This window comes from Amblyomma mixtum, chromosome 2, assembly GCF_055824585.1.
Source record: "Amblyomma mixtum isolate Tamu chromosome 2, ASM5582458v1, whole genome shotgun sequence".
Classification (NCBI taxonomy): domain Eukaryota; kingdom Metazoa; phylum Arthropoda; class Arachnida; order Ixodida; family Ixodidae; genus Amblyomma; species Amblyomma mixtum.
Genome location: NC_143013.1, coordinates 264002083 through 264028439, shown reverse-complemented (window position 1 = coordinate 264028439; position 26357 = coordinate 264002083). Strand labels below are relative to the sequence as shown.

General features: G+C 48.7%; 1 protein-coding gene across 6 annotated transcripts in view; it reads left to right on the top strand.

The window, feature by feature from the left end:
* Positions 1 to 26357, top strand: part of LOC149363853 (cyclin N-terminal domain-containing protein 1-like) — a 437455-nt gene that overhangs the window by 94921 nt on the left and 316177 nt on the right. Inside the window, exon 4 of one of the 6 annotated variants that reach the window (XM_089573816.1) lies at positions 569 to 7739. The exons of the other annotated variants lie outside the window; for them this stretch is intronic. Coding sequence (XP_089429942.1) covers positions 569 to 1027 — 459 coding nt within the window. The 3' untranslated portion in view covers positions 1028 to 7739. Of the gene's footprint in view, positions 1 to 568; positions 7740 to 26357 lie in introns of those variants that run through there. 6 annotated transcript variants of the gene reach the window in all.

The window sequence follows — 26357 nt, the reverse complement described above, 5'->3', positions numbered from 1 at the left end:
AAAGCGCACGTCTTGAATGTCGGCATATAGCTAGGCCACAGGTCAAACCTCTCAGAACATGGCTGCGGTTCAAAGCTTTTTCCCGAAGCAGGCATTGTGTCTTTATCTTTCGGTTTCCAGGAATCCCTTTTCTTTCTTTGCCCTTGTACCGAACAAATGTTTCACACCCCTCCCAAGCCTGAAGCTGCATGCTGTCGGTGGTCTCCTTTTATTCCCGGTTTTCTTATCAGCGCTGAGTCGCGGTATGGAGGTCACTGAAATGAGGCCAAGGGGAAAGGGCAGGATAAGGCGTTTGCTCCCATTGGACAACTGATTTCTCCTCTCACTTGCAGACTTATATAAGGGGAAGACTTTTCCCGCACAGCTCATTCTCGCACCCACTGAGCATACTGGTCAGACGCCGTCTACTTGCACCCACGTGTTCCGCGCAGCTGACACGCGCACCGAGAACCGCCATGCCGACTCTTTCGAAGCGAGCTGACCCAAAGCCAGCTGACCCGACAAGACTGCCGCTTTACCGACGCAGGACGCGCATGAGTAGTCCGATGATTCTCCGCTGCTTGCGCAGATGGAGTCGCCTGCCATGATTCGCCTTGTGCTTTCGCCCATCCCCGAAGATTCGCTGCCGCTTATCGCCTTTCCCAGGCCGGCCTCGTACGGCGCTTGCCTGTGGACCGCACCGACTCTCCAGTCCCAGGAGGACACCGTGTGCACTCAGATCGAGCATTCGTCGTCGCAAGACCTGCAGCAGCAACAGTGGTCGTCGCTCCCGTTAAACGTCAGGGGACTCCTGTCCGTCTTCGGCACCGCCCTGGCTGTCTGGGCCACCCTGGCTACCGTCGGCTCCGCCCTGGTTGTCTGGGCCACCCTGGCTACCGTCGGCAACGTTGACAACGCCGCGCAGGGCCGCGCCGGTCTGGTGATATTTGTGAGCGCCAGCTTCATCATGATGGCGATTGCGCTGTGTTTTGTGCTATGTGGGCCTCCTCGCCCTACTGCAACGAGGTTCGCGGCGCTCCCTGCTTGACTCCTGTCGTAATGCCATTTTGTCGTCTGCTTCGCCATTCATTGTCATTCTTGTGAGCAGCGTCTGTATATATATATTTCGTGCATCAATAAACATCCCTTCACGCATTTCATGTTTTGTTACGCAATGCATTTGTTTTTGTAGTAGCGTTCGGCGCGAGCGTTTTAGCTGCGCACGCTACAATAGTTGGCTTCACAAGCTACATGGAGGGACCTTCTCTCAGTACCGCCACACGCATGCGTCCGGTCTCCTCGTGCCCCATTTTCACAAAGCATGTCTTTTGGAAAGATGGCATCCGTTCGTTCAGGGCCGGTTTTCTTCGACGACCTGGTCCCCGCACGCCTTGATTTCGAAATGCGGTCCGGTTTCGGTTGCTTTAGTTGGCGATTGACCGCATTAAATGCACGCCTGGCAGCGTGCTGCATGCCTGGTGTGTTCAGATTCGTCATGTGCATTTGGTTGGGCTTGTTGCGTGCCCCTTCCTTCCTATTATACGGGGAGAAGTTGGGTGAGCACACGTTGCGAGAAGCAACTCTGCTCAACTGTGTGTCACCCTTCCTTGGCAATTGTGCTTTGGCAGCGCTTCGCCTAATACAGTTGTTTAGAATAGGGTGACGCTGTCGGTGAGGGGAAATAGCGGGGGTGGGCTAGTGCGCAGGGACAGGACAGTACCTGTAGAGAGGGCCGTTATTGTCCGTCGCACTAGTGCCCCACTATACCCGGTGCCCTTTACCCATAGCGTCACCGTATTCTAAAATCTCTATGCGACAGCAGTAAAGTACCAAATTCTGGCCCTAAACCGGTCGATCCACCATGGTGAAGGGGTTTTTGTAGCGCACAGAAGATGGCTTACTGTGGGGTTTAACGGCCCGAAGCGACACTCGGGTTCGGAGGGGCGCAGCAACATTTATACATATACTTCTTATCTGTAAACGTTGTGCACAGACGCTATAGTGGCCGCTATCTCAGGGCCCAGGAAGGGTGGCGGGCGAAAGCTTGGGCGTTTAGCTCGCAAATCGGTTCCCGCGTACACTCCCGTGATGGCTCCCGTGACATTACGTAAAAACTATTTGTTGGAAAGTTTCGGACAGACGGATACCACCGGCGTCGTTTTGTACTTCGCTCCCGTCGAAATACGGCCGCCGGGGCAGGGATCGAGGCCACGACATTGGGATCAACAGCCGAGCTTCAGAGCCACTCAGCGGTGCAAAGAAAGATTTCCAAAATGTCGATTGCACAAAAGTGCGCACAAGCTGTTATTAGCGGCGTTTGCAATTCTGCGACAGCAAGAACCGGTTCTTCCCGCGTCGACTCCATGTAAACGGCTCACTTCGCTCAGTAGTGACTGTGCCGACGTCTTTTCGAAATCTATGTAAACGTGAGGGCAAGTCTCGCAGCGAGGAGAGCTGCGGGAACCTCGAAGAAACGAAGGGAAAAAAATTGGCTAAGGTTCAACCCGGCTGAACATAGTAGACGAGTGCCAAAGCATCGCCGGATGGCGCTGCTGCGCCTAAAGTCACTTTAGCTGCGCCTGATGTGCAAAAAGTAAAAACTGGGACGCTGCTCGCGCTGCTTTCACCACGCTTCTTTGCGCGCGCCGGCGCTGTCGCGATGTATCTCCTGCATTGCGGCTCCAAGAAGATCGTTCAGGCTGACGCGCAGTCGTCTGCTTTGACCGCGTCTCCTGCACTCGCGCTCGGTGCTATTCGGAATATACTACTGCGACCACGAGGATATCGTGAGGGTATTGATGTGCACCCCAGTCGTACAAGCGTCATGATGACAGCGGCAGTGGCGCGCTTCTCAGGGCCGGGCTGTATGCCAGCCGCCGCAGTCAGAAAAATACGCTGATATTGTTTGTTCGCGTTCATACCAAGCCCTGGAGTAGAGCAACTTCAAAAATGAATCATTTTTGAGGATCGCTGGCCAATACCGAGCTGCTGGTAGAAGTGATAACTGCGATACAAGCATATTTCTTTCCAAAAGCCGCTTTGCTGATGCCCAGTGCGGCTCGCCTCTTGTCACCTGGCTCCGCTGTTAAAGGCGTCACGTAAATCGATCGTGTCTTTGTTTTATTATGTGACGAGGAACATAGTAAAACGGTGACGCGAGTAGCACCTTTATTACAGCGCTGGCCAGTTTCGAAGTGCTCTCAGCTGCAGCATCGATGCGAAATGGTTAGGCTTAGCGACGACTACCGCAACGAGGGAGTACCGCAGTTCGTCGCCCGGCGTGTCCGCGGGCGACGTCGTTGCCGAAAGCTCGACTGTCCGCGGGCGGCGTCATTGCCAAAAGCTCGACTGTCTCGCCGATTTGTTCAGCAGCTTGCGACTCGCAGTCGCAAGGCTGGCATAACATAACGCCCTATGTTTCATTATCCCGGCGTCTCTTCGTCCGTTTGCCCTAAGAGACTGTTCATGCTTTTCCGTGTATATCTGCCCTTCATTTAGCCATATCCCGAGGTATTTGTATTCGGCCTCTTTGGGTATTTCGTGGCCTTGTATTGTAAGCACCTGATCAGTTGTATCGTTGAAAATCATCAAACCTGATGTAGTTGCGCTAAAACTGAATCTTAGAGCGTCTCCTTCGTCTCCACAACAAATAACCAAAGTTTGTAAATCTTTCTGGTTATCTGCTAACAGTACAGTATCGTCCGCTTAAATTAAACCCGGGAGTCGCTGCTCAACTACATTTCCGCCTAATCTGTACGACAGATTATAGCCTAGATTATTTTCTTCTTGCCTTCTTTCCATATTTATCACATAAAGCATGAACAGCAGCGGGGATAGAGGACAACCTTGCCTTAATCCTTTGTGCACCCCCTAGTTGTGGTACTTTTTTTCCCTTCCCATGTGATTTCAACTTCATTATCTCGGCAGATTTCCTAAAGAAAATCAATTACCTCATGACCGATACCTAAATCTTTTAATATACTCCACAGGAGTTACTTGTTCACGTCATCGTATGCACCGCTTATGTCGAGAAAGGCTAAATACAGAGGTCTGTTTTCCGCCTTAGCTATTTCGATGCATTGGGTAAGCACGAACAGGCTATCATCAAAGCGCCTACCCCTTCTGAACCCATTCTGAAGTTCTCCGAATATCCGATTACCTTCTACCCATGACTGCATTTTTAATTTCACCGCCTGCATTGCCAGCCTGTACATAACAGATGTTATCGTAATCTGACGGAAGGATTTTATGTTCATTTTATCTCCTTTCCCTTTATAAATCAAATTCGTTTTACTCTGTCTCCAGCTGTGCGGAATTTGCTTATTTGTTATGACTATCTCTAGTGCTTTTATCAGCGCTTCCTTGCTTCTTGGGCCAAGTTCATTAATCAGCTTAATTGGAATTTCGTCTATCCCTGCGGATGTGGTTTTAGGAATATTTGCTTCCGCCTTTTTTCAGTTCAGACTAGTCAGTTCTAAGCTGTTCTCTATTGTGCTGTCCGTGTTGCCGCCTCACTTGGGGAGATTACCCCATTGTCTTTGCTAATAGACGCAGCTATAAATGACGTAATGTAGTTCACAGCATCGTCTCCCTCTAAACATTTTACCTCAGTATCTATAATCTGTTCCTGCTTTCTTTGATTTGTTTTTCCCAACCAGCTTATATGGTTCCAGAATTTTCTTGGCCCCCCTTTATTTGCCTCGCGAACTTCAGACAGCCATTTATCAGAGGACTGCTTTATTTTAGCCTGGACTAGGACCTGAACTTGCTGTTTCTTTTGTCGATAAGATTCCCATTTTTCACCTATTTACTCTTGAGATAACTGCGCTCTCTTTGCTTCTCTGTGTTCCCTTGAAGCCGCCCGTCGTTGTTCGATGGCCTGCTTGATTTCCATATTCCACCAGCTTCGTGGCTTCCTCATTCCTCTCCAGCGATTTACTCCTTTCACTTGTTTCATTTTTGTAGCGATGAGCAGTTCTAACTGATTACAATCCCAGTTTTCCATGGGCGTTTCTCGATCTTCTATATCGGCTGCTATTAGCGCTATTTGTTCATCGTTTAATCTTGCGTTGCCTTTTTGACTAATACATTTATGATCACTTTCTAGGCTGTACTTCCCCTCTTCGTCTATTTCCATTATTGCGAGCTTGCTATAGATGCCCTGCGACATTTAGTGAAATGTTGTCTGCCTGTTACGGGATTCCCACGTGATTTGTCCCTCACATTTAGTTTCTCTATTGACAATAACTAGGTTGTGCCGCTCACACAAGTCTAGCATTAACTTCCCGTTACAATCTGTGCATCCATCCAGATCCTCGATGTGGCCATTCATGTCTCCAAGCAGAATAATATCGACACCGTCTCCAAACTGCTTTATATCGTCATTGAGGCACTTAACTATATCCTTGTTTTCTTGCCTGCATTTGTCCCCGGTCCCTAAAAAACGATGTCCTTTTACCAGCAATTGTACCTGATACGCAGACATGTTCTTTGCAAGTTGATTTTATTCTTTCCCAATTTGTTCCTTGATGTGTCGGCATACCTACTCCTCCTCCCTTTTTCTGCGTTGTTGATCTGTTGCACCCTTCCCAGACATAGCCAGCGATTAAAGGTGGATCTTCTAGATCCCTCAGATGTGTCTCGCATAGAGCGTACGCACCTACTTTTTCGTCCTTTAACTTCTGTTCTATTTCTAGCCATTTCGCTCTCTTTCTACCCCCTTGCATGTTTATGTGACTGATCCTGGCGTTAAATTTCGTTTTCTTTCTGGGCCTCCTAGCAGCCATTGTTACATTTACTACTTCGCTTCTACATACCCCTACGCCCTGAGCCACCGTGGACCCCCTAAAAAAGCTACAGCTTGGCCTCACAGGCGCCGGCCTATCTCTTCTCCTACCCTTCCACTGAAATGGATGCCATCTCGTCCAAAACTTCTGCCCAAGCCTGCTCTGTTCACTTCCTTGTTTATGTCTTCCACCTCAAAGCCTTTCTCGAGGCTTAACTGCCTTATCTCTCGATTAAGATTCACAACGTCGCAGCAACCTCTCTGTTCCTTGTACCTCCGGTACTGTACACGCCACGATCTGCGCTTGCTGTGCTATCGCCCTTATACCGTCGACTCCCTCAGCTAATCTTTTCCCTACTTGTGCGGCGTCACGGTTCAGGACATCATTTAGCCCCGCCGCTATCACTACCAAGTTACGCCTTGCAACATTCTCGGAAAGTTCACTTTTTGTCTCTTTCAGAACATCGCCCATTGTCCTTCCTGGAAACACCCCGACCGCTACCCGCCTATCACCCTTTACACGGTCAATTATAGCTCTTTTGCAGCGCCTCATGTTTGAGTCACCAGCGATAAGCACTCTGCCTCTCCCTCCTAACTTTGGAACTTGCTGCCTCTTATCAGCGACTGTGACCTCATTTCCTGGGATTAGATCCTACCCCTTCTCTGTATCCCCTCTAGACTTCCTAGCTGCCACCTGTGCGTAGCTGTTCCTGTCTGAAAATGTCTGTCTTACCTGCTTATCGCTGCCCATGCCAGTGCAAGCCCCATCCACGTGGCTGGCGCTGGAATTCCCGCCATTGTGGCTTCCAGTGGCGGTGTCAGCCGTTTTTGACTCCAACTGGCCAAGCTGTTCTTGAAGCTTGCGCTTCTCTGCCCTCTTTGCCTGTAACTCTGTTTCTAGAGCGTCCATCCTTAGCACTAGTTTGCTGTTCGCCTGTTCAGCCCTGTCCAGGCGTGCACCTAATACGCAGAATTTGCACATCAAATCTGCGCCTTCGGCCTCCTCCACCGAATCGAACCGCGTTTCTTTTAAATTCACCGACGCCTCACACTCCATACATCTAACCTTCAGTAGCTTAACCATCTTAGCAACACTCGATTATTGCTTCCACCAAATGCCAAGATATCCACAGGCTCAAGACAAAAAAACACTTGAAAGCACGTGCACAAATAAAATAATGTTCTGCCTACCGCAAATGCCGATCGATCACTTAGAAAAAAAAATAGCTATCTCTCTAAAAAGTTGACGCACAAATAAGCGCTGAAAAACTGCCGGTCAAATAGACCCGGCCGAATATAGGTCACTGACCTAAATTCTATTCTTTAACCTGCACTTCCCCTAACAGCCTAAAAAAAAAAAAACTAAACACACTTTTAGAACTCTCGCAGTCGGCCCTGTCCCGGCACCTAAACCTGCGTCCGTGATCTATGAATGCGATTGAGATGTTCGTGACGTCACCAATACGACTTGACCGCCAGTGGACCAATCGTGGGGCACCGCCAAGTTTGAAATTCTGAAGACCCGAAGTTGGCTGTGCCCAAAAAATTCCAAAGGACGGCCAAAATTTAGGTAGCCCCGCGGCAGAAAACGGATTAAGGTGATTTAATGGGTCGGATTATTATAATCCCATGTGATAATCCAGTGAATGGTATACTCGAACATTCTAAAAGGTGATGATTCACGCATACTATATCAGGGCAACGGAACCGGTTACAACCGGAGTTTTGGCGGGATGATTGCAAGAACATTAGGCACTCATGGTAGACACCATAGCAGACAACCTACGTACTGTCGTATTTGCTTTTATAAGAATGTGGCTAAGAAGGGCTCCAAGCTTCTTTGTCTTCTTAATTGTCTTGAGGAAATGGCACCTGGACATGAACAGTCGTAATTGTTTTTTAGTGCTTGTTTTGTCTGTTTCTCTGTCTTTCTGAAGCCGGTTTTGTGGTTGACTGTTCACCTGCCCACCGTGTCGGGAGCATACCTCGGCACCAATAGAGGTGGCTCAATCACACTCACGGCCACTCGCACTCACATCCACTCATTCACACTCACATTCATGTCCACTCTCACTCGCAACCACTCTTTAACATTCCCACTCATGACCACTCGCACTAACAACCACTCACTCGCATTCACACTCATGACGACTCGCACTCACAACCACTCACTCGCATTTACACTCATGACTACTCGCACTCACAACCACTCACTCACACTCACGACCACTCGCACCCACAACCACTCACTCACACTCGCACTCATGTCCACTCACACTCACAACCACTCAATCACACTCGCACTCATGTTCATTCACACTCACAACCACTCACTCACACTCATGACCACTCGCACTCACAACCACTCACTCACACTCACAACCACTCACACTCATGTCCGCTCACTCTCATTCATGTTCAATCACTCTTTCCTTGTTTGCTAACAACGGAGGGGATGAGAGATTTACTGCCGCAGCCGACTGCCCTGAGTCGCAAAGATGGGGTGCTGAGCCGCCCAGGCTTTGTCGGGCTATTTGTCCAATTTCCACAGTTTCACTGCTCGATGGAAGTGGTCACTCATCACGCATTTTCCATGCACTGAATGGTACGCACGTGCGCTCCCGCGGGCTTGCTGCTGAGACGATGAGTGCCTGTTCAGCGTCAGCTAAGATGCTCAGACAAGTTTTTGAACGGTGTCCATAGGCGTGCGCAGGGTTTTCCATGAAAATGAGCCATTTTCCAGCGCAGTGCCCCCTCACCCCCACACCCAACCTTCTCTCCTAGGCCCTTACGGCCTGAACGGAGCGCTAAGGTGAGGAATGATTATAGAACACTTATTTCCATGCGATGTAATTTCAAAATATACAAGATGTTATTCAGCAGAAGTTTTTATTTTAATCTGTAACATCTGCAGAAGAATAAATGGTACAGAGAGGATAAGCCGCTGGTTCCTTCACACTCAAAATGTGAACGAATGGAGGGGAAAGCCTCAGGGTGCTTGCCAGCGTTTCCACGAGAGGTCTTGTCTTCATCCTGACTAAGACAGCCCCCTTGTTGAAACGTTCGCAAGCACACTGAGGCTTACCCTCCCTTGTTCACCACGTGAGTACCGGCAGAGGAAGGCATTCACTGTGTCGCTGAAGCATCAATGTAACATCGCGCTTCCAGAATAATTTGCATTCTCTCTAGACCCCAGTAAATGTGACAGATTTGTTTTTTTGTTACTGTCACAGCAAAAAAGAACCTGAAAAGCTTGCCTCAAAATGACCCGGCCAGTAAACAGTTCTTAGAAAGCAACATTATGGGCCTTCAGCCACTAAGAAACCTGATTGTCCATAGCACTGCACTGTAAACAATGACGGAACAGGAACGACAAAGTAAATGTATGAGGCAGACTTGGCGATTAGGGGGCTTAGATGATTGAGGGGGCACACCTCCCTCCCTTGTGCGCGCGCCTATGACGGTGTCTAAGTAAAATAATGAGTTGGTCTTGACAATAGTCTTGGATGGTGTCGAATTACCAATATTTGGTCTTGCTTCACAATGACGTTCCGTTGCTCTGCATGAACACATTGGAGTCAAGTGGCAACTATGAATACTTTTCGCGGCATGCAAAATGGAGCGTGTTTTTCAAACGATCGAGTGATTTCCTCACTTAAAGGAAAATGGCTGGAATGGGCCGCAAGTAGAGGATTTCCCTGCGTAATAGCGATGCTATAGGTGGAGTTGTCATTAGCAATCCATTTACAAAACCTCCTAAGCTACTATGTGTGACCGACAGTGGACATGTTTGCAATGCAGAACGTTTTCTGGATTGCACATAATCCCTGTCTGAAGGAGGCTTTACAAACCAGCGCGATGTATTTGAGGCTAGTGCGTGCGGAGACCACGTGCGCATCCGCGTGGTGATAGGGGGCGCTTACATTTCACCTGATTATTCTTCAACGTCGTTCGCGGAAGAATGCGCATGCAGGTAACTTGTGAGCCATTTTGTAGCGCGCGCCCTTCCGAAACTGGGAAAAAGCGCTATCCGGAAGTTCTCAGAGGAAACCGTAATATCCGGTTCAAAGGATACCTCATGCTGTTCAGATATCAGTGTGGGTAGGATTTCTGAAATCGATGCGTGCAAACAGAAGCTAATCCACTTACTTACTGAAAACACGAAAAATAAACAAAATCGCATTTCACAAGCACATTTCGATTTCACTCTCCCAGCTTAGGCGCCAACTAAGTCAGGTTTTCACGTCGGTACGGCCCAATCAACAAATTACGGCCCAATCAACAATCTGCAATGCACACACCTGGGCACAGAAAAAAACCTAAGAGTCCACTGCAGCACTCGAGATCCCATCTTACGGTAGTCATTGCCAAGAAGCGGACAGTCGTTGTTTCAGCAGTAAGCATCGTAACTCATACGTATATGAGATCGAGCCGTGCGGGGAGCGTGGCAAGATACACCTGTCTATGATTTTCAGGACTGGCAATGCGAAATTCGATAAAGGATCTCACAAAACTTGTAGCGGCTCATTGCATCCGCGAAGGCTCTGCGCCCGTGCCAATGGTGAACTACAAAAGCAATGAAAGATTGCCGTTCCCGTGCCAGCGGAAACCTCTGCGTCGGTTGTCCAAAGACACGAGCATGATGCCTTATGCTGCCTCGAGCGCCCTCAGTAGTCAATATTTCCTTTCCTCAGCTGTCAACAACATGAAGATAGCTAAGCGGGTATCGTCTTCGCGAAACATACGCGACAGACTTCGCTGTCGCGTCCTTCCACCACTCACATCCACTCATTGCCACTCCCGTCCACTCACAACCGCTCACTGCCACTCACAACCACTCATTGCCACTCACGTTCACTCACAACCACTCATTGCCACTCACGTCCACTCACATCTACTCCTCAAACATGTCCACTCAACTCTACTCCCGCTCACATTCACTCACTCGCACTCACACTCATCTCCACTTACACTCACATGCACTCACTCACACTCATGGCCACCCATGCTGACATCCACTCACTTGCACTCACACTCACCTCTACTCAAACTCACAACCACTCACTCGCACTCACACTCGTGACCACCCACACTCAGATCCACTCACTCACACTCACGTCCACTCACACTCATGACCACTCACTCACACTCAGAGGCGTGAGTGTAAGTGTGAGTGAGGCGATATGAGTGCACTCATGAGTGAGTGTGCCGACCTATGGTCGGGAGCGAGGAGCCGCTTTAATCGTGAGAGGCTGCCCAAGTCACGTGGAAACACCTGCCATAGCACCTGCCTTGTGCCTCTGGTCACATACCCACCGGATATGGCTAATACCCGTGCCACACGCTCACAAGAAATGGCAGTAAATGCTTAAGGCCCTAAGTTTGATAATGCCATTATTTCCGGAGTTGGTGCCACACGTCCACATTTAATGCCATTATCGAAAGTGAGGATGACGATAACGCTTGCAAGGTAGTCAAAGGTTTGATCTGAATATAAACATGGCTAATGAGCACAATATATGGGAAATGTTGTTCAAATGTAATATAAAATCGATTTTCCAGAAATTACGGCTGTTCCTGCTTTACAAGTCGAAAAAGTAGCCACAAACTCGCATGTCGGCACCCAAGTCGAGGGTACCTCTTAATGAGGCTGGTTAAAATGGCGCTCTTCGCATCGAAAATGCGTTATAGTTGCCTCATCTGACTGAAAGTTAAGGATTAACTATTTCCTACTAGTTAGTAAGTTGTTACTAACAAAGCTGCATGCTTTTCTGCGTGTGGAATGGGAACGAGAGTACGCATTGCACGGGCGAATGAGTTGTGGTGAACTCAGTAGGTCGCGAATGGCAGTAAGGCTAATGCCATTAAATTTATGCGTGTGGCACCGCACGAATGCCATTAAATCTTAAGGCAGTAAGCACTTAATGGCATTAAATCTGTCCTTGTGGCACGGGCATTACTTGGCAAGGTGTAGCCTGTGCTAACCACGCGGCACTGCTCCTTAGCGGAGTGGGGAGCAGCGGTTAGGAGGGTAACGTGATTCGAATGATGCTGGTGCAGTATAGCTGAACGGAAGAAGTAGTTGGGGCGGTAATTGGGTGGTAGCCCGCTACCACCCACAAGGTCGTAGATCCAACCGACAAATGATTTCGTGCTAGCGCACATATCCGCATTTCATACATGCCGATTTCATACATGCGAATTTCTTGCTGAAAGTAATGGAAATTACTTGTAAATATTTTCAGTTTCAACGCAAAAAAGTTTCGCATTGTTAGTGGTTGCTACAAAATTTTCATATTTCTTTGTTTGCTCGCCACTGAGATTGAAAGTTTGAATCGGAAATTTTGCCCCTCTTTGAAGAGAAGTAGCCCTAGTCCATTGAACAGCCGCTTTGGTGACGTAGATGAGGTCAACTTACTCGCACAGTTTATATAATAGATCGCATCACTCTTCAATCAGGAGTGTCTCTTTTAGTGCGTATCAAAGTCCCAGCCTCCTGATTTCGAAGGGTTTGTCGACCGCGTAAACAGCGGGACTGCATCGACTGCTTGTTCACGCTCGTCGTCCTGGAAATGCACCGGGTAGCAGAGAAGCTTCCATGCACGTTCGCGGAAATTTACCCTCTGTGTCCCCCCCCCACCCCGAGTTAAAAATAGGCTTGAAATTCGGCCACTGAAGCTTGTTTTCCGAGAAACTCACAACCAACTTTCTTAGACGTCAGTGGATACTTATTGTCAGTGCGGCGACATGACGATATACAGGGCGTTTCACCTAAGAATTTACACAATGTTTAAAAATAGGCTTTATGAGTTAGAACAGCGCTTTTTTCGCCATACCATTGTCAACTGTGTCGTACATCAGAATGCAGATAAGACGTAATAACCAGCAGGTTGGTTTATTAATATAGCACAGTTAACTCATTAACGATTACTGTTGGGTTCCTTAATTATTGAGGAGCGTGTAGCCGACCGTAAGTAATATCCGTATCAGCTTTTAGAATTTCGAAAACGCGAAAAGAAAATACTCTTTAGGAATCTTACTAAGCGTTTTATTTTTCATTGCAAAGTACTGTAAAAAACAAACTGATTATGAAGATTATGAAACAATACTATAAATTTAAAGAATTACACACACGCACACACAAAAGCACTGGCACACCCTGTACAGCCAGCTGCCTCCAGTCGGATACAACTCAAAATGAAGCAGCAAATGCCGCTCTTTCTTCCTCGGCAGATGAATGGGGAACGGCTTTGGCTTAATCCGGTTACCCACGGTGTCTTGAAAATTGTTCTGCGCCCTTTTCTGGAGAATCTCCTTTGAGGGGCACCTGCCGCTTCCTTCTTGATTTCTATGTGACTAGCAGGGAAGCGTCGATTTCCAGAATGGAACGAATCGCAGGGATGGTGTTTTTGCACACGGATAAGAATAAAGCGCACGTCTGGAATGTCGATGTAGGTAGGCCGGAGGTCAAACCTGTCGGAACATGCCTTCTGTTCAAAGCTTTTTCCGGAAGCAGACACTGTATCTTTATCTTTCGGCTACCAGGAATCCCTTTTTTTTTTCTCTGCCCTTGTCCCTAACAAATTATCACTCCCCTCCTAATCCTGGACCTGCATGCTGTGTGCGATGTCCTTTCACTCGCCGTTTTCTTATCAGCGCTGAGTCGCGGTATTGAGGTCACTGAAATGAGGTCAGGGGGAAAGGGCAGGCTAAGGCGTTTGCTCCCATTGGACAACTGATTTGTCCTCTCACTTGACAGACTTATATAAGGGGAAGACTTTTTTCCCGTACAGATCATTCTCGCACTCGCCGAGCATACTGGTCAGACGTCGTCTACCTGCACCCACGTGTTGCCGCGCAGCAGTGCTTTCGCCCATCCCCGAACATTCGGTGCCACTTATCGCTTTCGACTCGACAATGCGGGTACCACTGCTGGCCTTTCCCAAGTCGCCCTCGTACGGAGCTTGCCTGTGGACCGCACCGACTCTCCAGTCCAGGGAAGACACCGTGTGCATTGAGATCGAGCATTCACCTGCGCAAGACCCGCAGCAGCAACAGTCGTCATGGCTCCCGTTTATCGTCAACGGACTCCTTTTCGTCGTCGGTGCTGCCCTGGTTGTCTGGGCCACCCTGGTTACCGTCGGCAACGTTGACAACGCCGCCCATGGCCGCGGCGGTCTGCTGCTATTAGTGGGCGCCAGCTTCATCATGGCGGCCACTGCGATGTGTTGTGTGTCATGTGGGCCGCCTCGCCCTGCGGCGACGAGGTTCGCGGCGCTCCCTGCTTGACTCTCCGGTCGTAACGCCATTTTGTCGCCTGCCTCGCCATTCATTGTCATCCTCGTGAGCAGCGACTGTATATACATTGTGCATCAATAAATATCCCTCCACTCTTTCACATTTTATTACTGGATGCTTTTCTTCGTAGTAGCGTTTGGCGCGAGCGTTTTATACGCTGCGCAAGCTACGGTATTATAGTTGGCTTCACAATCTGCATGTCTGGACCTTTCCTCAGTACCGCCCAGCGCATGCGTCTGGTCTCCTCGTTCGCCATTTTCACAAAACATGTCTTGTGGAAAGATGGCAGCTGTTCGTCCTAGGCAGGTTTTGTTCGACGACGTGGTCCCCGCACGCACCTGCGTTAATTTCGAAATGCGATCCGGTTCCGGGTACTTTAGTTGGCGATTTAACGCATTAAATGCACGCCTGGGGCAGCGTGCTGCATGGCTGGTGTGTTCACAAATTCGTCATGTGCATTTGGTTGCGTGCCCCTTCCTATTATAGGGCCAGAAGTTGGGTGCAGCGGTAAAGACTTGTATTCTACGCCTCAGGAGCAACGTGGCTCAGCTGCGTGTCACCTTTCCTTGGCAATTGTAATTTGGCAGAGCTTCGCCTAATAGAGACATTTATAACAGGGTGCCACTATCAGTAAATGGAATAGCGGCGGTCCAGAGTGCAGGCACTAGACAATAACCCTAATAATGGGGCGTTATTGTCCGGCGCACGTGGTCCCCCACTATTCCCCTATGCACTTTACCCATAGCGTCACCCTATTCTAAAATTTCCAATGCCGTTTCCGCGACAGAGGTTAGCGTTGCATAAAATTGTGGTCCTAAACCGGTCGAGCCACCGTGGTGAAGAGGTTTTTGTAGTTTAGAGAAGATTGCTTATTGTAGGGTTTAACGGCCCGAAGCGACACATGGGTTCGGAGGGACACCGAAACGTTTACAGATATACTTCATGTCTGTAAACGTTGATATATATAGTTTTCACAGACGTCGTAGTGGCCGCTGTCTCAGGAACCAGGAAGCGTGGCGAAAGCTTGGATGTTTCCCTTGCAAACCGGTTCCCGTGTACGCTGTTGAGGCGTGCTTGTACACCGTTTTTAAGAAAGCTTCGGACAAACGGATACCACCTGGGGCTTCTTAACATGCGTGGATATACCACAGCACACCGGCGTCATTTTGTACTTCTCCTTTATCGAACTACGGCCGAAGGGGCAGGGATCAATCCCACGACATTGGGGTCAACAGCAGAGTGACTGAGCGGCGCAAAGATTGCCGAGCTATCAATTACACAAAAGTGAGCACAAGCTGTCATTAGCGGCGTTTACAATTCTGTGACAGCGAGAAGCGGTTCTTCTCGCGTCGACTCTGCGTAAACGGCTCACTTCGCTGGGTACGGGCTGTGCCGGCGCCTTTCGGAAATGTATGTAAACGTGAGGGCGCGTCTCGCAGCGAAGAAAGCTGCGGTAGCCTCGAACAAGCGGACAAAAAAAAACAAAAACGAGTTGAGCTGCAACCAAGCTGAACCTAGCAGACGAGCGAAACCTAGAGGTCATCGGTCAAGTGGTTGCTGGTCATTAGCTTTGACCATACCGTACAGGCATATCGTGGCTATGCGCAGCAAGACACATATTCATGCATTGTTAGTCTTGGGGGTGTTTGCTTGGTTTAACCTTGGTTGGGCTTCAAGGTCAAACACGCAAAGCCAGGCGAAACGAGTTGTGCCTCGAGTAATAGAGCTTTCACTCTAAAACAAAATTTTCCTTTGGACAGGGCGAGTGGGTGAGGGTGTTTTTGTTTAGCATGCGCTGGCGAGGCTGGCAAGAAACCGGAAATCACTGAGTGGATGTCGCGAAGTCTCGTCGCGCTTGCTTTCAGATGCGACACACTGGGCCTGCACGATTGCGAAAGCTTCGATGCGCTCCCGTGTAAACGGTGGTTTGTCGCAGTGGCCGCTGCACCAGCCGGCTTCGAGCCCATAGAGCCGGAGTCTCAAACACGCCTACATGCGGACTCTGGAGAGGATGCTTTGCCTGCAAGCTTCTCGAAAGCGCATGTATTTTGGCGCGAAGTAGGCAAAATCTTTTGGGCCACAGCGCCGAGGGTAATCGCGTTTTCGAAATTCTAAATATGATATGGAAATTACTTAGTGGGCTACACGCCTCTCAATCAATAATTACTGAGCCTAACGGTAATAGTTAAGAGGTGAGCTAAGAGGTAGTTAGTACCTGTTAGCTGTATTCTGATGTACTACATCGCTGACAGTGCTATGCCGAAAAAAGCGCTCTTCTAACTAAAAGCCTAATTTTAAAACTTGCGTACACTCTTAGGTGAGACGCCCTGTATATGAAGCAGTCTAGAGTAGCGCACTGCATGGGCTGCGGCCGGCCCTAAAGCCCGGGCCCGGCCCGCGGGGGGCCGGGCCGTGCCGGGACATGATTTGTTTTGCCGGGGCTGGGCCCGGGCCTGAAGTTGCGGGCCCGGACAGGCTCGGGCTTGGGTCCGCATAGAAACGGCTGGCGTCCGACTATTCATTCAATACTGCACAGTGAGGCCGCCGCGGTTGCTCAGTGGCTATGGTGCTCGGCTGCTGACCCGAAAGACGCGGGTTCGATCCCGGCCGCGGCGGCTGGAATTTCTTTGGAGGAGAAATTCTAGAGGCCCGTGTACTGTGCGATGTCAGTGCACGTTAAAGAACCCCAGGTGGTCGAAATTTCCGGAGCCCTTCACTACGGCGTCTCTCATAGCCTCAGTCGCTTTGGGACGTTAAACCCCATAAACCATAAACCAACCATAAACCACTTTTTGTCTCTCTCAGAACATCGTCTGTTGTCCTTCCTGGAAACACCCCTACTGCAACCCGCCTATCACCCTTTACACGGTCAATTAGAGCTCTTTTGCAGAGCCTGATGTTTGAGTCATCAGCGATGAGCACTAGTGTACTCTGCCCCTCCCTGCTAACTTCCGGAGGCTTGCTGGTTCTTATCAGCGACTGACCTCATTTCCTGGGATTAGCTCGTCCCCTTCTCAGTATCGCCTCTCGACTTCCCAGCTGCCACCTGTGCGTAGCTGCTCCTGTCTGAACAAGTCTGTCTTACCTGCTTATCGCTGTCCATGCCAGTGCAAGCCCCATCCACGGGGCTGGCACTGGAATGCCCGCCATTGTGGCTTCCAATGGCGGTGTCAGCCGTTTTTGACTCCAACTGACAAAGCTATTCTTCAAGCTTGCGCTTCTCTGCCCTCTCTATCTGTAACTCTGTTTCTAGAGCGTCCATCCTTAGCACTAGTTTGCTGTTCGCCTGTTCAGCCCTGTCCAGGCGTGCACCTAATACGCAGAATTTGCACATAAAATCTGCGCCTTCGGCCTCCTCCACCGAATCGAACCGCGTTTCTTTTAAATTCACCGACGCCTCACACTCCATACATCTAACCTTTAGTAGCTTAACCATCTTAGCAATAGTCGATTATTGCTTCCACCAAATGCTAAGATATCTACAGGCTCAAGACAAAAAACACTTGAAAACACGTGCACAAATAAAATAAAATTCGGCCTACCGCAAATGCCGATCGATCACATAGAAAAAAAATACCTATCTCTCTAAAAAGCTAACGCACAAATAATCGCTGAAAAAACTGCCGGCCAAATAGTCCCGGCCGAATATAGGTCACTGACCTAAATTCTAGTCTTTAACCTGCACTTCCCCTAACAGCCTAAAAAAACTAAACACACATTTAGAAATATTAAAAGAAAGTACTAATCTATTTTACACAGACACTCTCGCAGTCGGCCCGGTCTTCACGCGTGATCCGAAGAGCACCTAAACCTGCGTACCCCACAACACTCACTCAGCCCGTGGCCCGGATGCACCAGCTGCCGGGTCAGTGGCGCATCGTTTAACCGCCGCACTAGTGCGCCAGGAGTGTTTATGAGGACTATCCGTCATCTAGCAATGCGACTGAGATGTTCATGACGTCACCAATACGACTTGATCGCCAGTGTAACAATCATGGGGCACCGCTAAGTTTGAAATTCTGAAGACCCGAAGTTGGCTCTGCCCCAGAAATTCCAAGGGACGACCAAAATTTAGGTAGCCCGCGGCAGAAAACGGGTTAAGGGGATTTAATGTGTCCGATTAGTATAATCCCATATGATAATCCAGTGAATGGCATACTCGAACATTCTGAAGGGTGATGATTCACGAATACTATATCAGGGCAACGGAACCGGTTACAACCGGAGTTTTGGCGGGATGATTGCAGGAACATTACGCACTCATGGTAGACACCATAGCAGACAACCTACGTACTATCGTGTTTGCTTTTATAAGAATGTGGCTAAGAAGGGCTCCAAGCTTCTTTGTCTTCTTAGTTGTCTTGAGGAAATGGCACCTGGACATGAACAGTCGTAATTGTTTTTTAGTGCTTGTTTTGTCTGTCTTTCTGAAGCCGGTTTTGTGGTAGACTGCTCACCTGCCCACCGTGTCGGGAGCGAGGAGCCCCTTTAATCGTGAGAGGCTGCCCAAGTCACGTGGAAACACCTGCCATATTGCACCCGCCTTGTGCCTCTGGTCACATACCCACCGGGTGGCTGATACCCGTGCCACACGCTCACAAGAAATGGCAGTAAATGCTGAAGGCCCTAAGTTTGTTAATGCCATTATTTCCGGAGTTGGTGCCACACGTCCACATTTAATGCCATTATCGAAATAACGCTTGCAAGGTAGTCAAAGGTTTGATCTGAATATAAACATGGCTAATGAGCACAGTATATGGGAAATGTTGTTCAAATGTAATATAAAAACGATTTTCCAGAAATTACGGCTGTTCCTGCTTTACAAGTCGAAAAAGTAGCCATAAACTCGCATGTCAGCACCCAAGTCGAGAGTACCTGTTAATTAGGCTGGTTAAAATGGCGCTCTTCGCATCGAAAATGCGTTATAGTTGCCTCATCTGACTGAAAGTTAAGGATTAACTATTTCCTACTAGTTAGGAAGTTGTTACTAACAAAGCTGCATGCTTGTCTGCGTGTGGAATGGGAACGAGAGTACGCATTGCACGGGCGAATGAGTTGTGGTGAACTCAGTAGGTCGCGAATGGCAGTAAGGCTAATGCCATTAAATCTTAAGGCAGTAAGCACTTAATGGCATTAAATCTGTCCGTGTGGCACGGGTATTACTTGCCAAGGTGTAGCCTGTGGTAACCACGCGGAACTGTTCCTTAGCGGAGTGGGGAGCAGCGGTTAGGAGGGGAACGTGATTCGAATGATGCTGGTACAGTATAGCTGAACGGAAGAAGTTGGGGTCGTAATTGGGTGGTAGCCAGCTACCACCCACAAGGTCGCAGATCCAACCGACAACTGATTTCATGCTAGCGCGCGTATCCGCATTTCATACATGGCAGAATTACTTTCAAAAAGTAGTTAAATTACACTACTAATTACTTTCTTAGCAATCTCGCAAAGGTAGTTAATTACATTACAAATTACTGCTCTCAAAAAGTAAGGACATTACAGTTACTTGCTGAAAGTATGGAAAATTACTTCTAAATTACTTTTTAGTTTCAAAGCAAAAAAAGTTTCGCATTGTCAGTGGTTCCTACAAAATTTTCATATTTCTTTGTTTGCTCGCCACTGAGATTGAAAGTTGGAATCGGAAATTTTGCCCCTCTTTCAAGAGAGGTAGCCCTAGTCCATTGAACAGCCGCTTTGGTGACGTAGATGAGGTCAACTTACTCGCACAGTTTATATAATTGCTCGCATCACTCTTCAATCAGCAGTGGCTCTTTTAGTGCGTGTCAAAATCCCAGCCTCCTGATTTCGAAGGATTTGTCGCCCGCGTAAAAACAGCGGGACTGCATCGACTGCTTGTTCACGCTCGTCGTCCTGGAAATGCACCGGGTAGCAGAGAAGCTTCCATGCACGTTCGCGGAAATTTACCCTCTGTGTCCCCCCCCCCGCCCCCCCCCCCCACCCCGAGTTAAAAATAGGCTTGAAATTCGGCCACTGAAGCTAGTTTTCCGAGAAACTCTCAACCAACTTTCTTAGACGTCAGTGGACACTTCTTGTCAGTGCGGCGACGTGACGATATATACAGGGCGTTTCACCTAAGAATTTACACAATTAGAGTTAGAATTATGAGTTAGAAGAGCGCTTTTTTCGCCATACCATTGTCAACTGTTTCGTACATCAGAATGCAGATAAGACGTAATAACTAGCAGGTTGGTTAATTAATATAGAACAGTTAACTCCTTAACGGTTACTGTTGGGTTCCTTAATTATTGAGGAGCGTGTATCCGACCGTAAGTAATATCCGTATCAGCTTTTAGAATTTCGAAAACGCGAAAAGAAACTACTCTTTACGAATCTTACTAAGCGTTTTATTTTTTCATTGCAAAGTACTGTAAAGAACAAACTGATTATAAAGATTATGAAACAATACTATAAATTTAAAGAATTACACACACACACTGGCACACCCTGTACAGCCAGCTGCCTCTAGTCGGATACAACTCCAAATGAAGCAGCAAATGCCGCTCAGATAAGGCTCTTCCTTCCTCGGCAGATGAATGGGGAACGGCTTTGGCTTAATCCGGTTAACCACTGTGTCTTGAAAATTGGTCGGCGCCCTTTTCTGGAGAATCTCCTTTGAGGGGCACCTGCCGCTTCCTTCTTGATTTCTATGTGACTAGCAGGGAAGCGTCGATTTGGAGAATGGAACGAATCGCAGGGATGGTGTTTTTGCACACGGATAAGGATAAAGCGCACGTCTGGAATGTCGGCATATAGCTAGGCCACAGGTCAAACCTGTCGGAACATGCCTTCTGTTCAAAGCTTTTTCCGGAAGCAGACACTGTATCTTTATCTTTCGGCTACCAGGAACCCCCTTTTTTTTTCTCTGCCCTTGTCCCTAACAAATTTTCACACCCCTCCCAATCCTCGACCTGCATGCTGTGTGCGATGTCCTTTCACTCGCCGTTTTCTTATCAGCGCTGAGTCGCGGTATTGAGGTCACTGAAATGAGGTCAGGGGGAAAGGGCAGGATAAGGCGTTTGCTCCCATTGGACAACTGATTTGTCCTCTCACTTGACAGACTTATATAAGGGGAAGACTTTTTTCCCGTACAGATCATTCTCGCACTCGCCGAGCATACTGGTCAGACGTCGTCTACCTGCACCCACGTGTTGCCGCGCAGCAGTGCTTTCGCCCATCCCCGAACATTCGGTGCCACTTATCGCTTTCGACTCGACAATGCGGGTACCACTGCTGGCCTTTCCCAAGTCGCCCTCGTACGGAGCTTGCCTGTGGACCGCACCGACTCTCCAGTCCAGGGAAGACACCGTGTGCATTGAGATCGAGCATTCACCTGCGCAAGACCCGCAGCAGCAACAGTCGTCATGGCTCCCGTTTATCGTCAAGGGACTCCTTTTCGTCGTCGGCGCTGGCCTGGTTGTCTGGGCCACCCTGGTTACCGTCGGCAACGTTGACAACGCCACCCAGGGCCGTGGCGGACTGCTGCTATTAGTGGGCGCCAGTTTCATCATGGCGGCGGTTGCGATGTGTTGTGTGTCACATGGGCCGCCTCGTCCTGCTGCCACAAGGTTCGCGGCGCTCCCTGCTTGACTCTCCGGTCGTAACGCCATTTTGTCGCCTGCCTCGCCATTCATTGCCATCCTCGTGAGCAGCGACTGTATATACATTGTGCATCAATAAACATCCCTCCACTCTTTCACCTTTTATTACTGGATGCTTTTCTTGGTAGTAGCGTTTGGCGCGAGCGTTTTATACGCTGCGCAAGCTACGGTATTATAGTCGGCTTCAAAATCTGCATGTCTGGACCTTTCCTCAGTACCGCCCAGCGCATGCGTCTGGTTTCCTCGTTCGCCATTTCCACAAAACATGTCTTGTGGAAAGATGGCAGCTGTTCGTCCTAGACAGGTTTTGTTCGACGACGTGGTCCCCGCACGCACCTGCGTTAATTTCGAAATACGATCCGGTTCCGGGTACTTTAGTTGGCGATTTAACGCATTAAATGCACGCCTGGGGCAGCGTGCTGCATGGCTGGTGTGTTCACAAATTCGTCATGTGCATTTGGTTGCGTGCCCCTTCCTATTATAGGGCCAGAAGTTGGGTGCAACGTTAAAGACTTGTATTCTACGCCTCAGGAGCAACGTGGCTCAGCTGCGTGTCACCTTTCCTTGGCAATTGTAATTTGGCAGAGCTTCGCCTAATAGAGACATTTATAACAGGGTGCCACTATCAGTAAATGGAATAGCGGCGGTCCAGAGTGCAGGCACTAGACAATAACCCTAATAATGGGGCGTTATTGTCCGGCGCACGTGGTCCCCCACTATTCCCCTATGCACTTTACCCATAGCGTCACCCTATTCTAAAATCTCCAATACCGTTTCGCGACAGCGGTTAGCGTTGCGCCAAATTGTGGTCCTAAACCGGTCGAGCCACCGTGGTGAAGAGGTTTTTGTTGTTTAGAGAAGATTGCTTATTGTAGGGTTTAACGGCCCGAAGCGACACATGGGTTCGGAGGGACACCGAAACGTTTACAGATATACTTCATGTCTGTAAACGTTGATATATATAGTTTTCACAGACGTCGTAGTGGCCGCTGTTTCAGGAACCAGGAAGCGTGGCGAAAGCTTGGTTGTTTCCCTTGCAAACTGGTTCCCGTGTACACTGTTGAGGCGTGCTTGTACACCGTTTTTAAGAAAGCTTCGGACAAACGGATACCACCTGGGGCTTCTTAACATGCGTGGATATACCACAGCACACCGGCGTCATTTTGTACTTCTCCTTTATCGAACTACGGCCGAAGGGGCAGGGATCAATCCCACGACATTGGGGTCAACAGCAGAGTGACTGAGCGGCGCAAAGATTGCCGAGCTATCAATTACACAAAAGTGAGCACAAGCTGTCATTAGCGGCGTTTACAATTCTGTGACAGCGAGAAGCGTTTCTTCTCGCGTCGACTCTGCGTAAACGGCTCGCTTCGCTGGGTACGGGCTGTGCCGGCGCCTTTCGGAAATGTATGTAAACGTGAGGGCGCGTCTCGCAGCGAAGAAAGCTGCGGTAGCCTCGAACAAGCGGACAAAAAAACAAAACAAAAACGAGCTCAGGTGCAACCGAGCTGAACCTAGCAGACGAGCGAAAGCTATAGGTCATCGGTCAAGTGGTTGCTGGTCATTAGCTTTGACCATACCGTACAGGCATATCGTGGCTATGCGCAGCAAGACACATAGTCATGCATTGTTAGTCTTGGGGGTGTTTGCTTGGTTTAACCTTGGTTGGGCTTCAAGATCAAACACGCAAAGCCAGGCGAAACGAGTTGTGCCTCGAGTAATAGAGCTTTCACTCTAAAACAAAATTTTCCTTTGGACAGGGCGAGTGGGTGAGGGTGTTTTTGTTTAGCATGCGCTGGCGAGGCTGGCAAGAAACCGGAAATCGCTGAGTGGATGTCGCGAAGTCTCGTCGCGCTTGCTTTCAGATGCGACACACTGTGACTGCACGATTGCGAAAGCTTCGATGCGCTCCCGTGTAAACGGTGGTTTGTCGCAGTGGCCGCTGCACCAGCCGGCTTCGAGCCCATAGAGCCGGAGTCTCAAACACGCCTACATGCGGACTCTGGAGAGGATGCTTTGCCTGCAAGCTTCTCGAAAGCGGATGTATTTTGGCGCGAAGTAGGCAAAATCTTTTGGGCCACAGCGCCGAGGGTAATCGCGTTTTCGAAATTCTAAATATGATATGGAAATTACTTAGTGGGCTACACGCGTCTCAATAATTACTGAGCCTAACGGTAATAGTTAAGAGGTGAGCTAAGAGGTAGTTAGCACCTGTTAGCTGTATTCTGATGTACTACATCGCTGACAATGCTATGCCGAAAAAAGCGCGCTTTTAACTAAAAGCCTAATTTTAAAACTTGCGTACACTCTTAGGTGAGACACCCTGTATATGAAGCAGTCTAGAGTAGTGCACTGCATGGGCTGCGGCCGGCCCGAAAGCCCGGGCCCGGCCCGCGGGGCCGTGCCGGGAGATGATTTGTTTTGCCGGGGCTGGGCCCGGGCCTGAAGTTGCGGGCCCGGACAGGCTCGGGCTTGGGTCCGTATAGAAACGGCTGGCGTCCGACTATTCATTCAATACTGCACAGTGAGGCCGCCGCGGTTGCTCAGTGGTTATGGTGCTCGGCTGCTGACCCGAAAGACGCAGGTTCGATCCCGACCGCGGCGGTGGAATTTCGATGGAGGCGAAATTCTAGAGGCCCGTGTACTGTGCGATGTCAGTGCACGTTAGAGAACCCCAGGTGGTAGAAATTTCCGGAGCCCTTCACTACGGCGTCCCTCATAGCCTGAGCCGCTTTGGGACGTTAAATCTCAGTAAACGAAACGAACTATTGCAGAGTGAAGTCCACAACTGCGGCATTGGAGCAGCGACACGGATTAGCTATGGGTTATAGTATGCGCTGAGAGAAAAACTAAGCTTTATTCATTGACTTATTTATTTCGTTATTTCCACGCCGCGGTGGCTTAGTGGTCAAGGCGCTTGATTACTGAGCCGGGGAACCAGGGTTTGCTCCTAGCCTCGGCGGCCGCATTTCTCTTTCGGCGGCAAGCATGGCAGCCATGTACTTTGCAGTATCATTGCTCGCTGAAGAAACCCAGGTGGTCGAAATGATCCGGCGCCCTCTGCTTCAGTGTCGCTCACAGCCTAACCCCCCTGGGGCCCTTAAGTCCCAAAAACATAGCTTTTATTTTATAGCTATATTTTTCTCATCTGAAAAAATTCACAAACTAAAACGCGTTTTGTTCTCTTTGATCAGCTGACCGGAACGCCTCGTTAATGAAATAGCACAAAAGCTCTCGAGAGCTTGTAAATCTCATCTCATAACCACATCTATCCCTCCTCGCTTCTTCAGCGTGGTTGTCATGACAGGTGCTTTGCCCTGTAAGTGATCACGTGGTTCGCGCGTTGTCTTCTGCTCCGCCAGTAAGAGTAAAACCGGTCTTCAATTGGCCATTGATCGTTCGTCATCCTAAAACATACCTATACACTATTAGAAATGCATTCCGGAAGAACATATTAGATTAGGACGCTTATAGTCCTTAAAACACACACCGTGAAATACTCAAGCCTTTTAGCTTTTCGTTTCTGCTGAAAGGCGACCAGTTCGGCTATGAGTTCAACCTGTGAAATCGCGTTCGCTAAAAAAATGTCATCCCACTGCTTGCTAGGCAGCTTTAATGTTTATACTTCCGGGCGGCAAAATATAACTGATTAAAATCATGGGGGAATGCAAAGTTGTCTATTACGCGCGTATGCAGCACTTTTTATTTGGCTCTCGGAACTTCTTTGCGCACCTACACGAGGTCACTGTCCAAAAGACGGGCCTGGCGAGCACTTCTCTTAATCGTTTCCTTCTGGGTTAAAAAGAACCAACTTTTGGCAAGCCAAACTGTCCCTTAAGGAAAAATCTAATGACTTTATTTAGAAAGTCTAGTGAGTTTTGACATTAGGATCTTATGCTTTTCTCATGACTTTCTGGTGATTTTCGTAATGAATTCCTAATGGCTTTATAAAACGAATTGGCCACCGTGGTTCTAGTGTGTTCTTAATGTATGCTTTTCTGATGATTTTGTCTTGACTCTCATGTGTTACCTGCTATTGCAAAACCCGAACCAATTATTGTGATCAGTAATGCAAAACAACAGACAAAACAAAAAAAAGTAGAGCAAAAACAGAAAAGAGAAAAAAAAATTAAAAAAACTGCCGGCGTGCAGGGGTTCGAACCTCTCACCTTAGACACTCTATCTTACCACGCTAACCAGTACAGCACGCCACCGGACGTCAACTAGTCATCTTATGTGGCCTGATATGTGTAGCTACAGTTGTTTGCTGTTCTTTCCATTGCGTGTAAATGAAGAAGCAGCATCTTACATGCACGCACGGGAAAACAACGCTGTTCAGAGGGACCTTTCGGGCCTCTTGGGGGTGCCAACGTATTCCGAGCCTTGACATACAGCGCATTGGCCGTATCACACCGCTTGGGAAACTATAAGTCTCAGTACGACACCTGTCCGTTTTACTGTCTTAGCGCTCCTAATCCTTGGTACAGACCACAGCGTTGTGCAAAACTGCACTCCGGGGCATAAATCACTGGAATAATGCGCTAGGTAGCTTCAAAACCTGCGAGCATGGTAGCGACACACATCTTTCTAATCCATCCAAACGTTTGAATAATGTAAACACACATGAGAGGTGACTGAAGATCGAGATACTGCGCTGTCTTCTTTTTTATCTTGTACAC